This window comes from Sabethes cyaneus, chromosome 2, assembly GCF_943734655.1.
Source record: "Sabethes cyaneus chromosome 2, idSabCyanKW18_F2, whole genome shotgun sequence".
Lineage (NCBI taxonomy): Eukaryota > Metazoa > Arthropoda > Insecta > Diptera > Culicidae > Sabethes > Sabethes cyaneus.
In genome coordinates, this window is record NC_071354.1 from 26,283,274 (window position 1) to 26,301,627 (window position 18,354).

General features: G+C 40.1%; 1 protein-coding gene across 1 annotated transcript in view; it reads right to left on the reverse strand.

The window, feature by feature from the left end:
• Positions 1–457: 457 nt before the first annotated feature.
• LOC128734363 (serine/threonine-protein phosphatase rdgC) overlaps positions 458–18,354 on the reverse strand; it is a 72,150-nt gene continuing 54,253 nt past the window's right edge. Inside the window, exons 7-10 of the mRNA XM_053828534.1 lie at positions 12,390–12,575; positions 12,023–12,275; positions 1,711–1,889; positions 458–1,333 (exon numbers count right to left, since the gene is read on the reverse strand). Coding sequence (XP_053684509.1) covers positions 680–1,333; positions 1,711–1,889; positions 12,023–12,275; positions 12,390–12,575 — 1,272 coding nt within the window. The 3' untranslated portion in view covers positions 458–679. The remainder of the gene's footprint in view (positions 1,334–1,710; positions 1,890–12,022; positions 12,276–12,389; positions 12,576–18,354) is intronic.

Genomic DNA, 18,354 nt, shown 5'->3' on the forward strand with positions numbered 1-18,354 from the left:
GATTCAATTTATAAGCTCGGAGCTGGTATTACACGAAAAAGCAATATTATTTTTGCTATCATGGGCGAGACGGTTCCGGTAGCAAAACGAAATTGACGCTTTTTTGGCTACTTGCGTGCTACGCCGAGAAGTAGCTAGATACATAGGACAGCACGCTTCCGGTTTCGGGGGCGGCGTTTGAAGTGGAAAAATGGACCGGGCGAAGAAAGTAATGTCGAGGCAAATTAAATTAGTACTGGAAGAGCAATCGAGTGGCAAATGAAATGAAATTTTTGCTCAGTTCGGCCGGAACCGTGATCGTTCTGCCAGGTGGAGTGCAATTTAGGTATTTTATAATAGATTGTGATTACTGTTTTTCGAGGAAATGGTTCTGATAACTTGCTTCAAATTACAATTACAGACACGTGGCAGAAAACCCAAATTAATGCAGTGAAAAAGATTGTAAGTATAAGTCGTCATCTGTTTCTCAAAAAGATATCAGCTATCTTTCGAAGTCCAAAGCAAAAAAAGTGCATTATTTGCTGAAAAATCATATCAAAGAGAAAATAAAGCCACGTTCATTAAAAAGTGCATCAAATTGCAAATGAAGTTCAAACCAAAATTACCATAAAACCACTCGAGATCATACCATGTTTCAACCACCAAACCACCGGAAGGGACCCACTGCCTACACATTCGTTTAACCATTTTCACCCTCCTGATCGGTGGTGCCACCATTCACCGCCATCCCCGTTACCGTACCGTTGGCATTAGCAGCCGCTGCCACAACCACCGCAGAGGACGTTTTCGCGCTCTGTTTCCGTTGTTCCGCCGCTGTCGCATTCGTTCCATCGTTCGCTTCATAATCTTCATAATCATCCGAGTCTTCGGCTGTTTTGGAAGAATCATTATTTTTTCCGCTCGAACGTTTTCGGTTACCCTTACGTTTGCCACCCAACCCATTGATCCCATTATCCCCATTGGCAATTGCATCCTCCTTACCGCTAGAATCGCGCCTGTTTTCCGCTGTTTTACCGTCCACGGCCAGTGCCGTTTCCTGCAGGCTGCTCAGCAGTTGTGCCTTGGCATTCTCGCACAGCCGGAACGTTTCCAGGAACTCATTCAAATCGACCAGTCCATCCTTATTGATGTCCATCATTTTGCACATGTCCAGCAGCTGTTCGTGGGTGTTGTGCGGAAAGTGTTTCTCCAGCAGGGCGCAAGCCTCGCCGAACTCCTCCAGTGAAATCTGACCCGAATTGTCCTTGTCCAGGATGCGGAAGATGGTCTCCAGGCTGCTCTTATTTTTGTAGAGGGATTCCGCCACCGATGTCGTTCCATTTTGGGCACATTTCTGGAATGGATCCGAGGTTCAAAATGGGATTAAGTCAATTAGTGAAAACGACCAATCGAGCCTACGAAAATGGGGTTTAATTAGGGAAAATAGCATCAATTGGCACCCGCGCTGATGGCGGTGATGAAACGATGCTGAGTGGTTTTCCGAGCGGGTGCAGTAAGGGTAGCGTTTTGGTTGGGAAAAAGATCGTTAGGGGGGATTTGACCTTTTTCTTTGATGATGTACGACTTGTTGTGATAAATTGATTTAAATTTTTAAGTAAAAGCGCGATGGTCCCATATTGAGTTTGAAAAGGGTACGGTAAAACGATGTGGTTGAGTTTTTAATCACGAAAACTCAATCTATTGGTGTTTAATTTTTCAATTACAACTTACGAAAGAATCCGTATCGAGCAGATGTAAAGTTTTTCGGTAGCACACCTCGGTTACGGTACCGGTCGTGCTGGTGGCTGTGTTGTCCGTCGGTGCCAGTTTATCCCTCAGCATTCGCCAGGGCAGTCCCAAGTTGGTGGCAGCTTCCATCGCTTCACTCCATTTGGCAACCGTTAGCATTCCTGTGAAGAAGAGCAGATTTTTAAAAAGCTACCACCCACAGCAATAAATTGTTATAATTTTTGTTATTTTAAAACCCAAAGAACTTTCTGTTATAAATTCAAGCTTCAATTATAATTTTCAAGACCTATTATTAAATTTAAAAATCAGCGTACAGTTTTGGTCGAAGGATCGCGGAATTTCAACAAATTTTGTATAGTTTTTAGACTACTTAACAAAGACCATATCGAAGTCGAGGTCACCAATTAAGTGGTCCTGAAAAATCTTAAAGAAATTTTTCGATTTGCACAGATGTCGTTTATTTCAAAAATTTATAATAAAAAAGAAGACTAATTTTTTTTCTAGAATACTTTCACAAACACTTTTACAAACAATTGTATTTCCATAAATAAAAATCAGTACCTATTTTTAATTTGATGGAGCAATTCACAGCCGAGATACGTATTTGTCAAAATAGTGAGGAACTAGTGTATTTAAGAGGTGCCTTCTTCCTAAATCTACGGGCTAGATTAAGCTCGTTGAAGGAATATTAGACAAAATAACATTAAAAAGGTTTAGAAATAACAGGACAGGTAACAAAATTCAACCGAACAACAATATTTTCGTAACTCGTTCATGATTTCGCTTGCACCGACGCACGAGCAATACGAATTTTATTTAGACAGATACTTTCTTATTAGACCGATCGTTATTTAATTGTTGCAAACTCGGTATGAAATTTATCATTAGCTGGTTCAGGGATTTCATTGAACAACTTACTACTACATATTCTTATGCCGTGCGCTTCTATTCCATTTTATTTAGCTACGAAGCTGATGAGTAAAACGTTCAACATGACGAGATCGTTGGTTCAACGCTCGGTTGGTTCAAAAGAGTATGTGAAAAAGCTGTTTCACTCGATATGAAAATAGTGGTGTGGTGGCCATATCTGAGAGCATCATTCGAAAAAATTCTTATTTGTTGGTTCAGCCATATTTTTTGTTTGTTTAGATTATAGTCACTTTAACCAGCTTTGGGTCATTCGTGACTTCTGCGGGGTTGGGATTTGAACCCGGGTCCTCGGCGTGAGAGGCGTGAATGCTAACCACTATGCCGGGACTGGCCCCTTAGCGATATAATTGAGCAACTTACCACGGCACATTGCTTATGGCGTTCTGCAAAGCTTCTTCAGCTTTTTACGAGCCATAATGACAGACGTGTTCGTAATGTTTGAACAGCATTTTTGACATTTTCCTAATACATCGCACGTTTTCTTTCCGCGTGTTTACGGTAAAACTAAAAGAATGTACGGGAAGAAAACGTGCGATGTATTAGGAAAATGTCAAAAACGCTGTTCAAACATTACGAACACGTCCGCCATTATGGCTCGTAAAAAGCTGGATAAGCACTGACGAACTGACAATACACATAGAAGAAAATCCTTTAAAAACAATCGTCCTACACATTTTGCTTGCACACTAGCACCCCCTGCTATGCATGTTGCGGAGTAGCTTGCATTTGCAGTGTTTTATGTTGAAGGATTTTTACATTTGTATGGTTTTATACTGAAAACTCGAAGCAAAACTCGCGCGCCGCGGTGTGGCCATGTTGCGAAACATGCTTTTTTGAAAAATGAGTGGTTTTTGATTGGACGATGGAATTAACTTGAGTGTCTCGTTTGTTTGTCTGTGTCATAAGCCTATTCGCCATCGTGTGCACGCGTCGCAGTTAAGTTATTATTCTTGACTTTGGTTTGTTGTAATTTGGTTTTTGTTGGTGGAAAAGGCAGGCTAAACATCCAAAAGTAGCCCCTGATAAAAATAACGTAATAATAAATCAAAAACAATAACAAAGACAGACAGGCAGGCATTGCTGGTCCTGGAGATAAAAACGAAAAAGAGCACGAGGAAAAACGAGACAAAAACTTAACAAACCGGATAAAAAAGAAGAAAAATACTGGAGATTTAAAGTAGAAAAGCTGAAGGAAAAAAGTAGAAAAATGGGCATGAAACAAAGAATATCGAAAGAAAAATCATGGCACAATGCACAATGGGGGAAAAACGAGCTCGTAATCCCAAGTATTAGAAGCCGCTGGTTTGGAATCTTACAAGATACCTATTCTTATGTAAAAAGATGCGGGAAATCGATTGGTGATGGTTTTATTCTGCGCAGACTTCGGGAAGGGGTCCATTTTACCCTATTTTCCCCAAAAATCATAATAAAAGCTAATTAAACAGTATAAAAACTTATATGCCGCCCGTGAAACGAACTCAAATAGCTTCCAAATTTTGTCAAAACATCAGAAGAATCAAATTCCATCCATTCCATACTGTGCGAAATGCAAGAATAGTTCATTTTTCCAATTCACCCCCATATACGTAGCTAACTTAATTAAAGCAAATAAAACTAACTCAAAGGCAAAAACAACCTTCAAAAGAAATGTGTATTTTATCATACTGAATAACTTCGGAGAACAGTTGAAAGCAATAAATTCATTGGATGTGGAGTTATTGTACAGAATTGATTTTTAAGTGTACTTTTAAAAAAAATCGTTATATCTCGCAACTAACAAAAGATAGATAGTTACTATATTCAGCAAAGTTGCTTATTTTAGTGTGTTCTATAATTTTTCTGAATAACAAAAAATTTTTGGACAAGTTCGAAAAAAACAAAAGTTTGTATCACCCTGATAGATGAATATGAGATTACCTTGATAGTTTGAAAAGATGCGCTGTATTATATTGATAAACTTCTCCAAAGATATTATCGTAGAAAAATTACGATTTTTTACGCAACAGCAAAAAAACGTGTTTTTGTAGATCTAGGAGAGAATCAGGCAAAACGGACGGTTTGTGAATTCATCACGCTTCACGCTTTGAATTAGGTATTACTACACTCAAAAAAATCAGCACGTCAAGTTTACGTGAAAACATAGGTAATTCTCATCCATCACAGTTTTCATGTAACATTCACGTGAATTGTTGGTAACTCGCACTCATACTAACCAGTTTGCGTGCGATACCGGTAAATTTTATCAATTTTCCCGTTAACTAGTACATGAAGTTCACGCAAGTTGCTGTACAGAAGTTTACATGATTTTTCACGTGGATGCGACGTGTCGATTTTTTTAAGTGTATGTATTTAGGGGTGAATTGGGTAAAATGGACTATTCCTGCATTTCGCACAGTATGGAATGAATTGAATTTGATTCTTCTGATGTTTTGACAAAATTTGGAAACTATTTGAGTTCGTTTCACGGGCGGCAAATAAGTTTTTATACTGTTTAATTAGCTTTTATCATGATTTTTAGGGAAAATAGTGCAAAACGGACCACTTCCCGAAGTCTGCGCAGGATGAAACCATCACCAATCGAGTTCCCGCATTTTTTACATAAGAATAGGTATCTTGTAAGATTCCAAACCAGCGGCTTCTAATACTTGGGATTACGAGCTCGTTTTTGCCCATTGTGCAATGGGAAGGAAAATGGGATGTAAAGAGAAAGAAAAAAGTAGACAAGAAGAAAACGAGGCAAAAAAGAGGATACTGTTCAGAAAAAGAGGGAGAATGGAAGAGAAAAGAAGGGAAAACGATTAAAAGGAAAAAGAGATAGAAAATTAGGACAATTTGGACGGAAAATGCAAAAAAAAGGGAACAAATTTTGAAAACAACGGGTTAGAAAAGAGGGAAAGAAAAGGAGAAAATATGCAGCAGGAAATTTAAGAAACAAGAGCAAATAAAGAGGAAAATGAAGAAAAATATGAAAACGGAAGGCAAAAGGGATGAAACGAGAAACAAAACATGACAAAAGAAAGGAAATCAGGATTTAATAAGAGGCAACGGAGTTAACGGGACAGAAAACAAAAAAACGAGACTGTAAAAGGGGAAATTGGAAGAAAAACGGCGAAAAACAGAACTGAAATGATAAAATCAAGCAGAAAATCTAGACTGAAAAAAACGGGACAAAGAAATAAGATAAAGAAAAAAAACAGCGGGCAGAGATATGAGAAGGAAAATAGAAGCCTAATCGAGAGAGAGCGAGAGAGAGAGAGAGAGAGAGAGAGAGAGAGAGAGAGAGAGAGAGAGAGAGAACGTTGTAGCAAACAAAGACAACGAGTCGAACGGGATTTATAAGGAGAAAGATGGGACAGTGATAGGAAATGGGGATAGGATGAGGAAATTGAAAAAAGAAAACAGGCAAAAAGGACCAAAGAAAACGGTAAAACTGTAGAGATTAACGGAAGATAAAAAAGAAAGCCGGAGAATAAAAGGAAAAACGTGAGAAAAGAAGAAAAAACAGGGCATCTTAATGAGGAACAATGGAACAGATGAAGATGGAAAACGAAAAAGAGGAGAATTCGAAAAAAACAAAAACCGGAAACGAAAACAAAAAATGAAAAGACGAAAGAAAATTATAAAAAATGAGTGAAAAACTAGAGGAAAAACCGGACTGAAAATAAGACAAAATGAGGCAGAAAACGAAGAAAAACGGAACAATGAAACAGAAAACACAAGACAAAAAGAAAAGGAAAATGAGAGAAGAAGAGTAAAATCGGAAGGAAAAAGAAGCAAACTGAGAGTTAGAATCAAGGAAATGGAACAGAAAAGAAAAAATTAAACAAAAGTATAAAAACGGGACTGGAAAACAAAATAACAGAAAAGAGGTTAGTGAATAAGCCGAGATATGTTAATCCTAATTTCAAGTAAAACTTAGCTGAAAGCCTCTGAAATACAGAACTTCGTCCATGTTCATGTCTCAAGTCCTGCATGTCCGATTTTAAGGTCAATTTCAAGTCAAATTTAAGCTTTGATTTCAAGTCTAATTTCTAGTAAAATTTGAATTCCAATTTCAAACCTATTTTAAAATGTTATTCCATGTCTAATTTCAAGTCCAATTTATATCCAATTTTCGTCTAATTTCAGTTATAATTGTAAGTTCTATTTCGAGCATAATTCCAGATACAGTTTCATGTCAAATTCCAAGCTTAATTTTATTCCAACTGTAAAGTAAAATTTCAAGTCCAACTTTATGTCTAATTCCAAGTAAAACTTCATGTCCAAATTAAAGTCCAATTTGCAACTCAATTTGAAATAAAGCTTCAAGCCCAAATCCAAATAGTCCAAATTCAAGTCTATTTTAATGCCCTATGTAAAGTCCGATTTAAAGTCCAAAAATGTATTGAGTTGTGCATGTGCAGTCTCACCTACCATTCGCACCCACGCTCTTTCGGTTGCCAGCCGAATGTTTCATCAACTAAACTACTGCCGCTCTCTTATATTATATAGTCTAATACCTTCGCCCAATTCCAGCATTCCACGCGCGAACCAATAAAACATTAGGTTAGAGTAGTCTGTTTCGTTATTGTTTTCCATATGCGTCAGACCCTGTTCGTTGCACGCGGTGATCTAGTGTGCTATACGTGATGTATGAGTTTGTGCAGTTTTCAGATACTTATTCAACACCCAAAACCATACGTTTGAAATAAAATTGCAGCGAAACTAAAAGAGATAGGTGTTCCACGTCGAAAAAAAATTGTAAAACGATGCCATAGCTTTAAATTAGTCAATAAAAGCAATCAGTTTTATCACACCTGTTTAGTAGAATTGAATAAAAACGTCTTGAGAAACACTTTGCTTTGCTTTGAAGCCTCGAAGCTTTTTGCTTCTAAAAAGTTACTAAATTTCATGAAGTGGGAGGTTTAGGAGCAATTTTCAATACAAAATTTTCTCAGCTCTCAAAAGAAAGTAACAAAATTGAGCTAGTTAGCATAGTTTTTGTACTAGAGCTAATTTAAGGTAAACAGAACCGAAAACTATAAACATTTAATAACTCTGTGACGATTGAGATTTCCCCTCACCCCATGAACCTTGCACTAAGATACTTAACACGATGTATAAAAATTTCTAGTGCATCCAATATTATCATTCGTCGCACCAGATTGTAATTGTAAAACGGTGGAAGACTCCTCCTCCACACCCATACACAAGTCCAGGACGACTGTTGAGCAAAAGCAGGACGAATGCGACTTTACCGAATGACTTGCGGCTTCCATGGTACCAGCATTGCTGTGTCCCGGAAACAGGAAGTCAGATTCAGCAATGGTGCAACTGCCCAGATAACACAAAATCGTAATAGAAAGTTCACATTAAATCGTTTTCATGTCAATTTCACATTGGAATTGTATAATGATTAGAGTATGTCAAACCGAAGGAAACAATAAGTTGTTTTGCAGACGTGCGTGTCTTCATATACAATTCATGACTGTGAATTATAAAGCAGTATAGACGATTGCAATATTAAGTTATATCTTAATCATATATTCAGGAGTATTTAGTTGCGTGTTATAAAAACTACGCAAAATAGAATTACAAATAGGTGTCATAATTTTCGCACGTATATCGCCTCCACTTTGCTACATATATGTTCTTATATGGCGTGAAATATAACTTTTTCGTTCAGATATGATTTCGTATATCTCAGTTGCAATCGAGATATACAAACCAAATGGTTTACTGGGTGGTGAACGGGACACAAGGTGGTATAATCGTTGAATTTTCATACCTGCCCTTTTCTTAGGCTGGTGGGAGGATTAGTTGCACTCATAGTATCAAAATCATTGCACCCCAGTGAAGACCCAGTACCATCCACGAAACTAAAGGTTGATTGCTAAATCGAGTAGTTAACTATTTGCCGGGCATTCTTCATGCGTTAATGATAAACAGGGTACTTGACGTTCCATGCTGACCTCCTTATTCTTCGGCCGATTACCTGTTTTGTTCGTCAATTCACAATTCACAGTATGTTAATTGGCTGGAGATTAAATAGCTTGAATCGACTAATTCCAAAGTCCAGAAGGTCTTCGCCGGTTAGAATAACATCGCTACCTAGTCAATCAATCTTCATCCTACGGGTAGGAATGCACACGCGATACTCCCACTTAAAGAGTACACAAGCGGCAATCTGATTTGCTGGCTTGAGGCTCAGACTTTCCCCCATGACCCATGGTCCACCAGACACTAGTAGATCCAGCAGACCTCTCCTGGTAGAGCTTAACTGGAAGGGCTAACAATTGCAACGCGGATTTATATTTTCTTGACGATTTTATAAAAGTCCAAGTAGAATCAGACATGGAAGCAGCTGTGAGCTATCAGACACTCGTGACATTCGGAAAGATTTATTTGATCCGTATCAAATGCGTAACACAAGTACGAAAAAATAAAAGCGCAATGAAACGAAACTACTTATGGGTATGAAATGGGGAAGGCAAATTAGGAGCGTCCAATATAGCTCTAGCTTTCCCAAGCCCCTACCTAGCGCCTCCACGTGGCCATACCCGGTAATGCTCTATTGAGTAGCCAATCTAGGAGGTGCGATACTGGGTGGTTCCCGGCTGCCTGATCTGAAAATCGAGGTTTTGGGAGACGGCGGCTCCACCCGACCTTGTTAATGGGTAAGCATAAAATAAGTTATTTTAATTATTTTTTTCGTTTTAGCTTATGAAGCAGCTCCTGCTATATAGTGAAAACTTTGGCCAATACGAGTGTTAATACTGCACATGGATATTGAATACCAGAAGAAAAAATTGAATTAATTGTTAGAAGCACTTATGGAAACCAAAAGGACGCAACTCCATTCCATTCCAAGGACTGCTGGTGAGATTGTTCTATTTTTACTCATATATACAACATTTCATAAATAAACTAGAATCGGGAAGAGGGAGGGACCATCAGAGCACTTGTTTGAAGCGGTGGGCCTAGGGAGAGTGAAACAGTCAACTTTCTAGGGTTAATATTGGCCCGATTAACAACATATCGTGGATAATGAGCGGGCTCTTCTCCCCACCTGCTGGAGTCATTCTGCATTAAGACGGTTTATTCAACGATTGATTCAGGCGACTTAGCCCTTGGAAGGAAATTCTCTAAATCCCTGGTACGTGTAAGTGATGTTGCTTATCGACCAATTCCCTTTTGGCCCTTCATACAACAGTTAGGAAGCATGACCAATCGTTGAATATGTTCAACTCTTTGTGACATGATAGGTTCATTGCTATGAACGGATGTTCTGCTAAGGTAGTACCATATATTCATATTCAATGAAACGAAACTACTTAACCAAGGCACTCGCTGGAAAGCGCTTTGTACAAAACCTTATACGCGAGAAACACCGAATTGAAAGTCCGAGCTACAGTAAATTAAACATAACTTCTATAAAAAAATTGCCTTTCTAAAAAAAATGTGCGCTGCATAAAATATTTGTTTTGTTAAAAAAAAAAGAAAATAAAACTAAAAAGTTAAATATCTAAAAAAATGCATTTTTAAAAAAAATTATTTTTTGACATGTGAAAGGTAACAATATACACTACTTGTACTGAAAGTTTCACTACTGGCGAATGAAGGGCACATAAGTTATAATATTTTGAAAATTTCATGTTTTTTTATTTTCACCAAAAATATATTTTACAGTGTATATCTTTTTCTAAAGATGAGAATTATACTTATTAAAGTTTAGAAAAAGTTATACACTGTACAAAATTATTTTTGGTGAAAATAAAAATAACATGAAATTTTCAAAATATTATAACTTTGCCCTTCATTCGCCAGTAACGAAACTTTCAGAAAACCTTTAACATGTCCAAAATAAAAAAATTTAAAAATGCACTTTTTTAGATATTTAACGTTTTAGTTTCATTTCCTTTTTTTTTCAAAAAAAAAAAAATTTTGTTTTATAAGCCAACAAAAAGAGCATCCATGGAACATCGTTTTTAATTTTTTGCGTACTTTGCATAATGAATGATGAATTAATAAAAATTTATGAGTTATTTTATTAATTAATAGTATAGTATAAAAAAGTGAATAGTACTCATGTGTCAAAACGCGACACGAGTGTCAAAACCGTTTAGAGAAAGGAACTTTAATTGATGCAACATAGTTTCTATCATGTGTTTTGAACCGTACATATTGCTATATTTTGTGCTCCTTTGTCGGTCATCCTGGGGAACAAATGAGGTTGGTGACGGAAGTAAACCATAACCGACCGACCTATTCCTCAGGGTGACCGCTAAAGTATCGCAAAATATGGCAATATGTGACAGGCAGTAAAAAAACGGACGACGAGGCGAAAACAGGGAGCCAACCATGCGTCGCCGGCGACGACGCCGTCACCTTCAGTAGAGAGAACCATACAGCATATTTTACCGCGACAGAACAGAGCGGAAGTGATGTATGGGCTGCGGTTCTGCTCATGTACTTCGGTGGGATGTTGGAGTTGACGGGGTTTCTCCACGCTGAGAGCTGGCTGGTAGTTTCTTTTCGTAATGACAGCTTCTGAAGTAATTCAGTGCGTTTTTTCCATAGTAGCGGAGACCAGAAAGACATAAAGCTTCAACTTTTTTCTTCTGACATAAATTTATGATAATCATTGCATTAGCATTGAATTGAATAAAATTTTGCAGTGAATGTTTGCCCATCCAAAGCAGCTTCAGCAAACGGCAGCAGAAGCGAACGAAAAAGGATACTTTGTTTCGTGACTGCTTTGCTATAATGTTTTCCCGCAGAAAAAATATGCTATTAAAATCCATTTTAATTACTTGGGTATCCTTTTCTGATATAGCTTAAACGGTCCCAGCACTTTTTGGGATTTTCTTGCATTTGGGAGAATTTTCGGTTCATCAGTTTTTCGTATCATAATTTATTACCTTTCCCAGAGACCTTTTTGCAGTTTACGATAAAAGGTTGGCGGTGTCTCGTGACAGTAAACGGTAATGGAATCGAATTTAACCAGCATTGATGCAAATGGAAAATGGAATCAAAATCGATTTTGAAAGATAATATTATAATGTAAAGTTTGTATAATAAATTAAAAAATATTAACAATTCATATTGTTTTATCTTTCACCAGTCAATGGTTTCCAGCAGTTAAACTCTGATGAAATATTATTCGTTTGTAGCCCCATTTGTATGAAACGCAAGTCATTAATTAGTAGAATAAATAATAATCATCATTCATTCGACCGTTTTTGTATCCACTTCAGCTCGATTTGATAAACGCTTCAATTAACCAACAATAGTCCTCTCTTGATCCTCAAACGCACTGTTATCAAATAAATGCAATCTCACACCACTTGGTGGCTAACGGCAGGCTTTAGCACACGATACTCACCGGTATTTTTCTCATCCCGCGAAACGAACTCCCGCTCCAGTTCGACGCGACGTTCCCGTAGACGCGCCGCCAGTTCCCGCAGGGCCGAACTCTCCACCAGGCCGACCTGCTGCCGGAAGGTTAGCTTGCGTGTCTTGGATGCAGCTGCAGTGTACATCAGAAAACGGATATCCAGCTGGGGGTTCAGCTTGAGGTAGGCACCCTTGTTGGAGCCAATTTCGTAGTAGTTGGAGGCGGAAAATATCGTGATGACCTACATATAGCGGGACCGGCCGGTGCGCATGCAATCGAATAGGAAAGTTTATTAGCACTGCAGCACCGCTGGCTGGCATGGCGTCGTCCGTGGGCACCGTGGGAGGACACTTACCTTGCCGCCGTGCATGGTCTCGTAGCCAACGGGCTTGCACTCGTGCGACCGGACCAGATACTGCAGCTTGTAGCGTTGTAGGAACTTGTTGGTCACATCCGGGCCGAAATACGTGCCGGCACCGCGCAGCGAGTTCGGCCGACAGCCTTCGCTGGGCTGTGGGTCACTCCAGAGGATGTCGAATACCTGCGAATGGTTGGATAGGTCGTAAATAAAAACATTTCCCACGACACCGATGCAGTTCGCTATGATTTAGTATAGGTGCGATGAAGTGGTTCAGGATTATAAAACAACATGCTAGTAAAAGTAGCCATCACAGTGCTACAAAACAGCAGGACGACTGTGGGCAGAGTCAACCGAAAGAAAAACCTCACAATCGATATTTGCAGCCATCGTGCATAATCGAGTTTCCACCTAGCCGCGACTGCATGCAAACGATGACGAAAACGATCAGGATGTGCTATTCGTACCCGTCTAAACAAGGAAATTTGTGTGTTGAAGTTTCACCACACCCACCCGCCCACCGACCGTGTCTAGTCTGGTTGGTCAACAGCAGCTATATGCGAGTGACGACGGACGGCTACGAGGATTTGCACTTAGTGTGGTTTACTGCCACCGGTATTGGATGAATGTGCAAATAGACGGAACATCAGGACAAATTAGATATGCATATTTTGCAACTACACAGGTCTACACCGGACTGAACTGCGAAACATGCCGGTCATGCAACCGGCGGCGGACGAGCCTACGAGTGCCGTTGTCCTAAACACAATGTGCGTCGGTTGGGATAAAAAGAAAAGCGGTGAAAGGGGTTCTTTTCTTCATTGAACTGGACTTGTTTTAGACTGCAGTCTATTTTGGAGGCGTCCCATAGAAGTCCGCACGTAGACGGGGAGTAAGAAGGATATGTAAATTATTTTCGTGGAACCATAGGGTACGAAAGCAATTTCTTCGGCCTGCTTGACTTTGCCAAAAGATACTACTTTGCTTCCACATCCATTATGTGGCGATAAATTAACTTTTTTAAGTTCATGAAACACTAAAGCAGAGATTGCCGAATAATTAGAAGCCTGCCCGAAATTCCATCCATAAAATTTAAATACAAAAATGTGTAATATAACAATAGGTAATGTATAATATTTGATAAAGATATATATTTTTTATTATGATAATCCATCATAATCGACAAATATAAATAACAACATGGCTATCATTGTGTACATAGAGCCAAGCGTTCAATCATCATTGGCGACAATCCGGTTTCTATAAATAGAGACACCCGGCCATCCTCCGTTCGGTACAGCAACGCAGCTGGGCCTGTCGGTAGTTTGTGCATTCATGTTTAGATAGTGCAGCAGCAGCTTTGTAGTACGTACGAACGATGCAGATTGTACGTACAACACTCTTATTTACACCGGAACTACTAAATTAATTAACAGTGTTTATTCAGTGGAATCCCGGCCGATACTTCAAACACTGTTGGCCTATTTTCCGCAATATAGTGGCTGATTATTGAACAATCGATCAATAGAAGGAGATTTAAGGGGGCTAGCTGCAATTGATTTGGCTAATATGCTGTAGCAGTTGCAAGTAAAGGGCCTACCAGTTAGCCGCTAGGCACGAGATACAACACTACTGGTCTAACAAGCCAGACATCGTTGATTCAAATTTTGACTGGAGAGACTATTAGAGTCAATAAGATTGCAACACTAGTCTAGAAATTGTCCCGTACAATAGCAGTTGGCTGCGAAGTATGTCGAACAAAACATCAAATAGCCAAATTCCGAAAACGGACCAGGACTTTGTTTTGATTTGTTTTGCTTCCAAGTAAATAATTTATGGAATGTTTCTCTCTGAAAAATTTTGTTCACAAAGTCTCGAGCAGTGACTAAAATTAAGATGAAATAATTTTCAAAAACTGCTGCCTGGTGGAAGTTGTTCGCGGTAATCCCTTCTTCGTTGGCTGACTTCTACGACATGTACGTCATCGGTCATGCTTCATGCTTTCCTTCACCGACTGCACCCTCCGCTCCCATATTCCGCCCTTGTGCGGCGCGGCTGGCGGATTGAAATGCCATACTGTCGATGTGCTGCCTAAAGCTTCTGCACATTCGTATTGGATTCTCTGCATCTCGTTGGTGGTACCTTGAAAGTGCGTAGCATTACCCGAAAAGATCTCTGTTTATGTGCGTTGCAGAACCTCCAGATGGCCATCATGTAAGACTAAGTACTGAGGGTATGGAGGTATAGCTAGGCAGGTGAAAACTATGACCCACCTTTTGATCTTCGTCCAGCAGATGATCACTTCGATAGGGCTCAAAAAGTCTATGCTCACCGCGCTAAATGGCCAAAGGTAGAACGTCACTCGTTTAATCGGAAGCGGATTCATCCGTGAAGCTACTGGTAGACAGCGATGCACTTTGCACCAAATGCACTGTCTCGTAACCTTGGAAAGTGCATTTCGGATGTTCGAGATACAGAACTGCTGGCGAGGCTCAGTCACCACGGTTTCCCGATTGGCATGTCCGGATTTTCTTGCCTTCTCCGCACGTGCAATGTCGGCCGTCCATTTGATCCTGAGCTTCTACGCGACGCACAGCTCTACTAGCCGATCCACCAGGCTTTTTTCCACATCAACATCACTGATGCTCCTTCATCCAGGAACGCAAAAATTGTAATTGTCCGTTCGCCGTAGTGAAGGTTCTCCCGGATATGAACGCCGACTACCCCTTGTGCCGGATGTAGAAGAGGATTGTTTGCATCTTTGCATTCGCCGACGTTACACCGCAGCTCAAACTTGCATTAGGCTGTTCCATGCAAATAAGGCATACCTGGCACAGCTTGAAACAATCGACTATTTTTATCCGGTTAACATGCGATAGCTTCTTGAAGCCTTCGTAGCATCGCAGTCGATGATCCGTGCACTCAATAAAATGAATCAAAGAATAAAATGCTCGTTAGTATCGCTAATATGATAACCCCAATGCTCAATGGCGAAGTCGCAGAAGGAGGTGTAACAGAAATTAACCTAGCAACTGATCTCCAAGAAGTCAAACGAGAAATCGGGCTGCTGAGGATCAATAAAGCCGCTGGGAAGAACCGCCTACCGGCAGAGCTTTGGAAACATGGCGGAGAAACGCTAGCAAAGGCTCTACACCGGGTTATTTTGAGGATTTGAGAGGAGGAAAAGTTGCCGGAGGAATGGACGGTAGGAGTGGTTTGCCCCATCTACAAAAAGGGTGATCGGCTAGCTGCTGCAACTATCGCGGTATTACGTTGGTAAACGTCGCCTACAAGGTACTCTCCCAGATCCTGTTACGCCGGTTGTCACCGATAGCACAGAAAACAAACGCGCGTCTCCCACGGACGGTAACAGGATGGAGTACAAACTGAAAGCGGAGAGTCGCGGAGGTGCATAAATCACGAGCTACAGGCACTGCTTGGGGAGACTCCCATCATCAAACCTAGCGAAAGTTAGCAGGCTACGGTGGGCCGGACACGTCGTAAGGATGCCGGACGACAGTGCGACGAAAATAGTCCTCTTCAACAACCCCACCGGCACCAGGAACGTGCACGATGGCTCGACCAAGTCGAAAGCGATTTGCGACTTCTGAGACGACTAGGAAATTGGCGACGAGTGGCCCAAGCACGGAAGAATGGAGACGAGTGTTGAAACAGCACGAGCCACCCCGGCTCTATGCTGAAGAAGAAGAAGAAGAAGAAGAAGAAGAAGAAGAAGAAGAAGAAGAAGAAGAAGAAGAAGAAGAAGAAGAAGAAGAAGAAGAAGCGGCATAAACCCGAAGATATTTGATTTGGTGAAGGCTATGTGGGTTCAACATATCTGTTCAAGTGTCGACAGAAATTTAGATTAGCGACGTGGCGAAGATAGCGGATGCTTCCATCTGAATTGTCCAAAAAAGCAATGAAACGCGCCGGCCTCCACGTCTTCAAGATCCGGAAGGTACCGAATCGGAACGACAAACAAAACAAGGTAACCAAGACCTGTGTCAGGAAGCTATTCCGAGAGTGACGGGCGGAATTGAGGTGCGTCGTGATGGATGACGGGATTTACATCAAGGTGGACACAAAGCAGTAGTCCAGGGCAGGAGTTTTACCTTGCCACACCACGGTTGGTCGTTATTGAGGAGGTAAAGAAGAAGAAGAAAAAGAAGAAGAAGAAGGTGGGCATATTTGCCAAAAAGTTTAGGGTTTGCCAGGTCATCAATGGGTGCGGCAGCATGATCCCGCCTTACATCACAACGGGTACCATCAACATGCAAATCTGCCGAAACGAGTGCCACAAGAGGCACCTTCTGGCTTTCCTGCGTTACTCGTATGGAAGTGAAACGCTGCTTTGGTTGGATTTGGCATCCTGCCGCATCGCACGGCCGGTGTTAGACTGTTACAGAGGAAACAATGTTATTTTTGTACAAAAAGACGTCAACCAACGAATTCACCATAATTTTGTTGGAGATAGAGAAGTTATGGACCACCATGAAGGACAGACTTGGAAATACACCTTAGTCAATGTACCTTATGAACAGAACAGGGCCCATAGGAGAACCTTGAAGAACTCCATAAGTGATCGTTCTAAAAGTTATGGTTCCATTGCATATTTTGACAAGGGATTTCCAATACGTTATAGGGTAACGTAGGGTTTCATACCAAAAAAAATCTAAAAAAGCAAGCGTCAGAACAAGTTTTTAGGATTCATGCGCTAATATCTCAGCGATTTTCTGATCGATTATCGATATTTTTGCACCAATACAGAAAACTATTGATTTCTAAGTACGTATTAATGAAAAATTGCCAGAGCTCATGCAGCTGTTCCAATAGCACAAACATCAAGTTGGTCTTTGCTAGTGCTGCTACAGATGACTGCAGATATACATAATGAGCAGTAGGTACATTAATTTTCATCGGCTTTTAAAGTTTAGATAAATCCCTGGGGTCAGTTTCTTTATAATTTTTCGATATCGCAAGGACGGACTGCATAACTGGATACCAGACCTGTTACGGTTTAGTTCCTGGGATGTAATTTTAGTGCCTTGACGGCTCTGGAAATCGAGTAAAACCTGTTCGAAGAAAACAAAAAAACATTGGGCAAGTAGTTTTTGTTTGTTTGTCATTGCCAATGCAGCTGCAAACAAAAGTACGCTTGATATGGATGAAAGCTTGTAAATGGATTTTTCTCGCTTTCGAGGATTTGAAAAAATAGGTATTAATGAATTTTCTAGAAACTTTTTGATAGGTATAATTTATGTCATGGAACGAAACGAATAGAACGGAACATGGTAGTGAGAATTTGAATTTTGTAGGGGAATGTCGTCGTGGTTGGGCCATCTTTTGGTCTACAAATCTCATTTCAAAAGAAACTTTGGAAATTTGATAAGGGTGTATCCATAAAGTACGTCACGCTTATAGGGGGGAGGGGGGTTGACCTAATCGTGACAATTTGTGATGTAGGGGGGAGGGGGTATGAAGTTATGTGACGTCACATGAAAAAAAATCAAATGGAAAATTTATTCGGGAAATTATAATTTAGCCTTCATTTTAAGATACAACTATTGAAGGCTTCTATAAAATTAGCGTACTGATGGATTTTAAAACAAATAGTTAAATTTTTTGAATGAACACTTTTTTGAACATATATGCGTGAACAGGACTCATTTATTCTATGTAGTAACTCTCCATTAAGGCTTTACAGAATATGCAGTACACCGCTGAAGAGCTGCTTGAGTACCGTCCTGCTTAAAAGATTTTTGCAACCGCAAATAGCAGTCGCACAAACTCCTGAAGGGTTACGGGATGCTACCAGAGACCCATGGCAACGTTGATTTTGGTCAAAATTTGCGTGACGTACTAAATGGATGTCGCCCAAAGGTCTTATTAATAGTTCGTATTAAGACCTTTGTATTTAGACCTTTGTTAAATTTCCAAAACTTCTTTTAAAATGGAATTCATG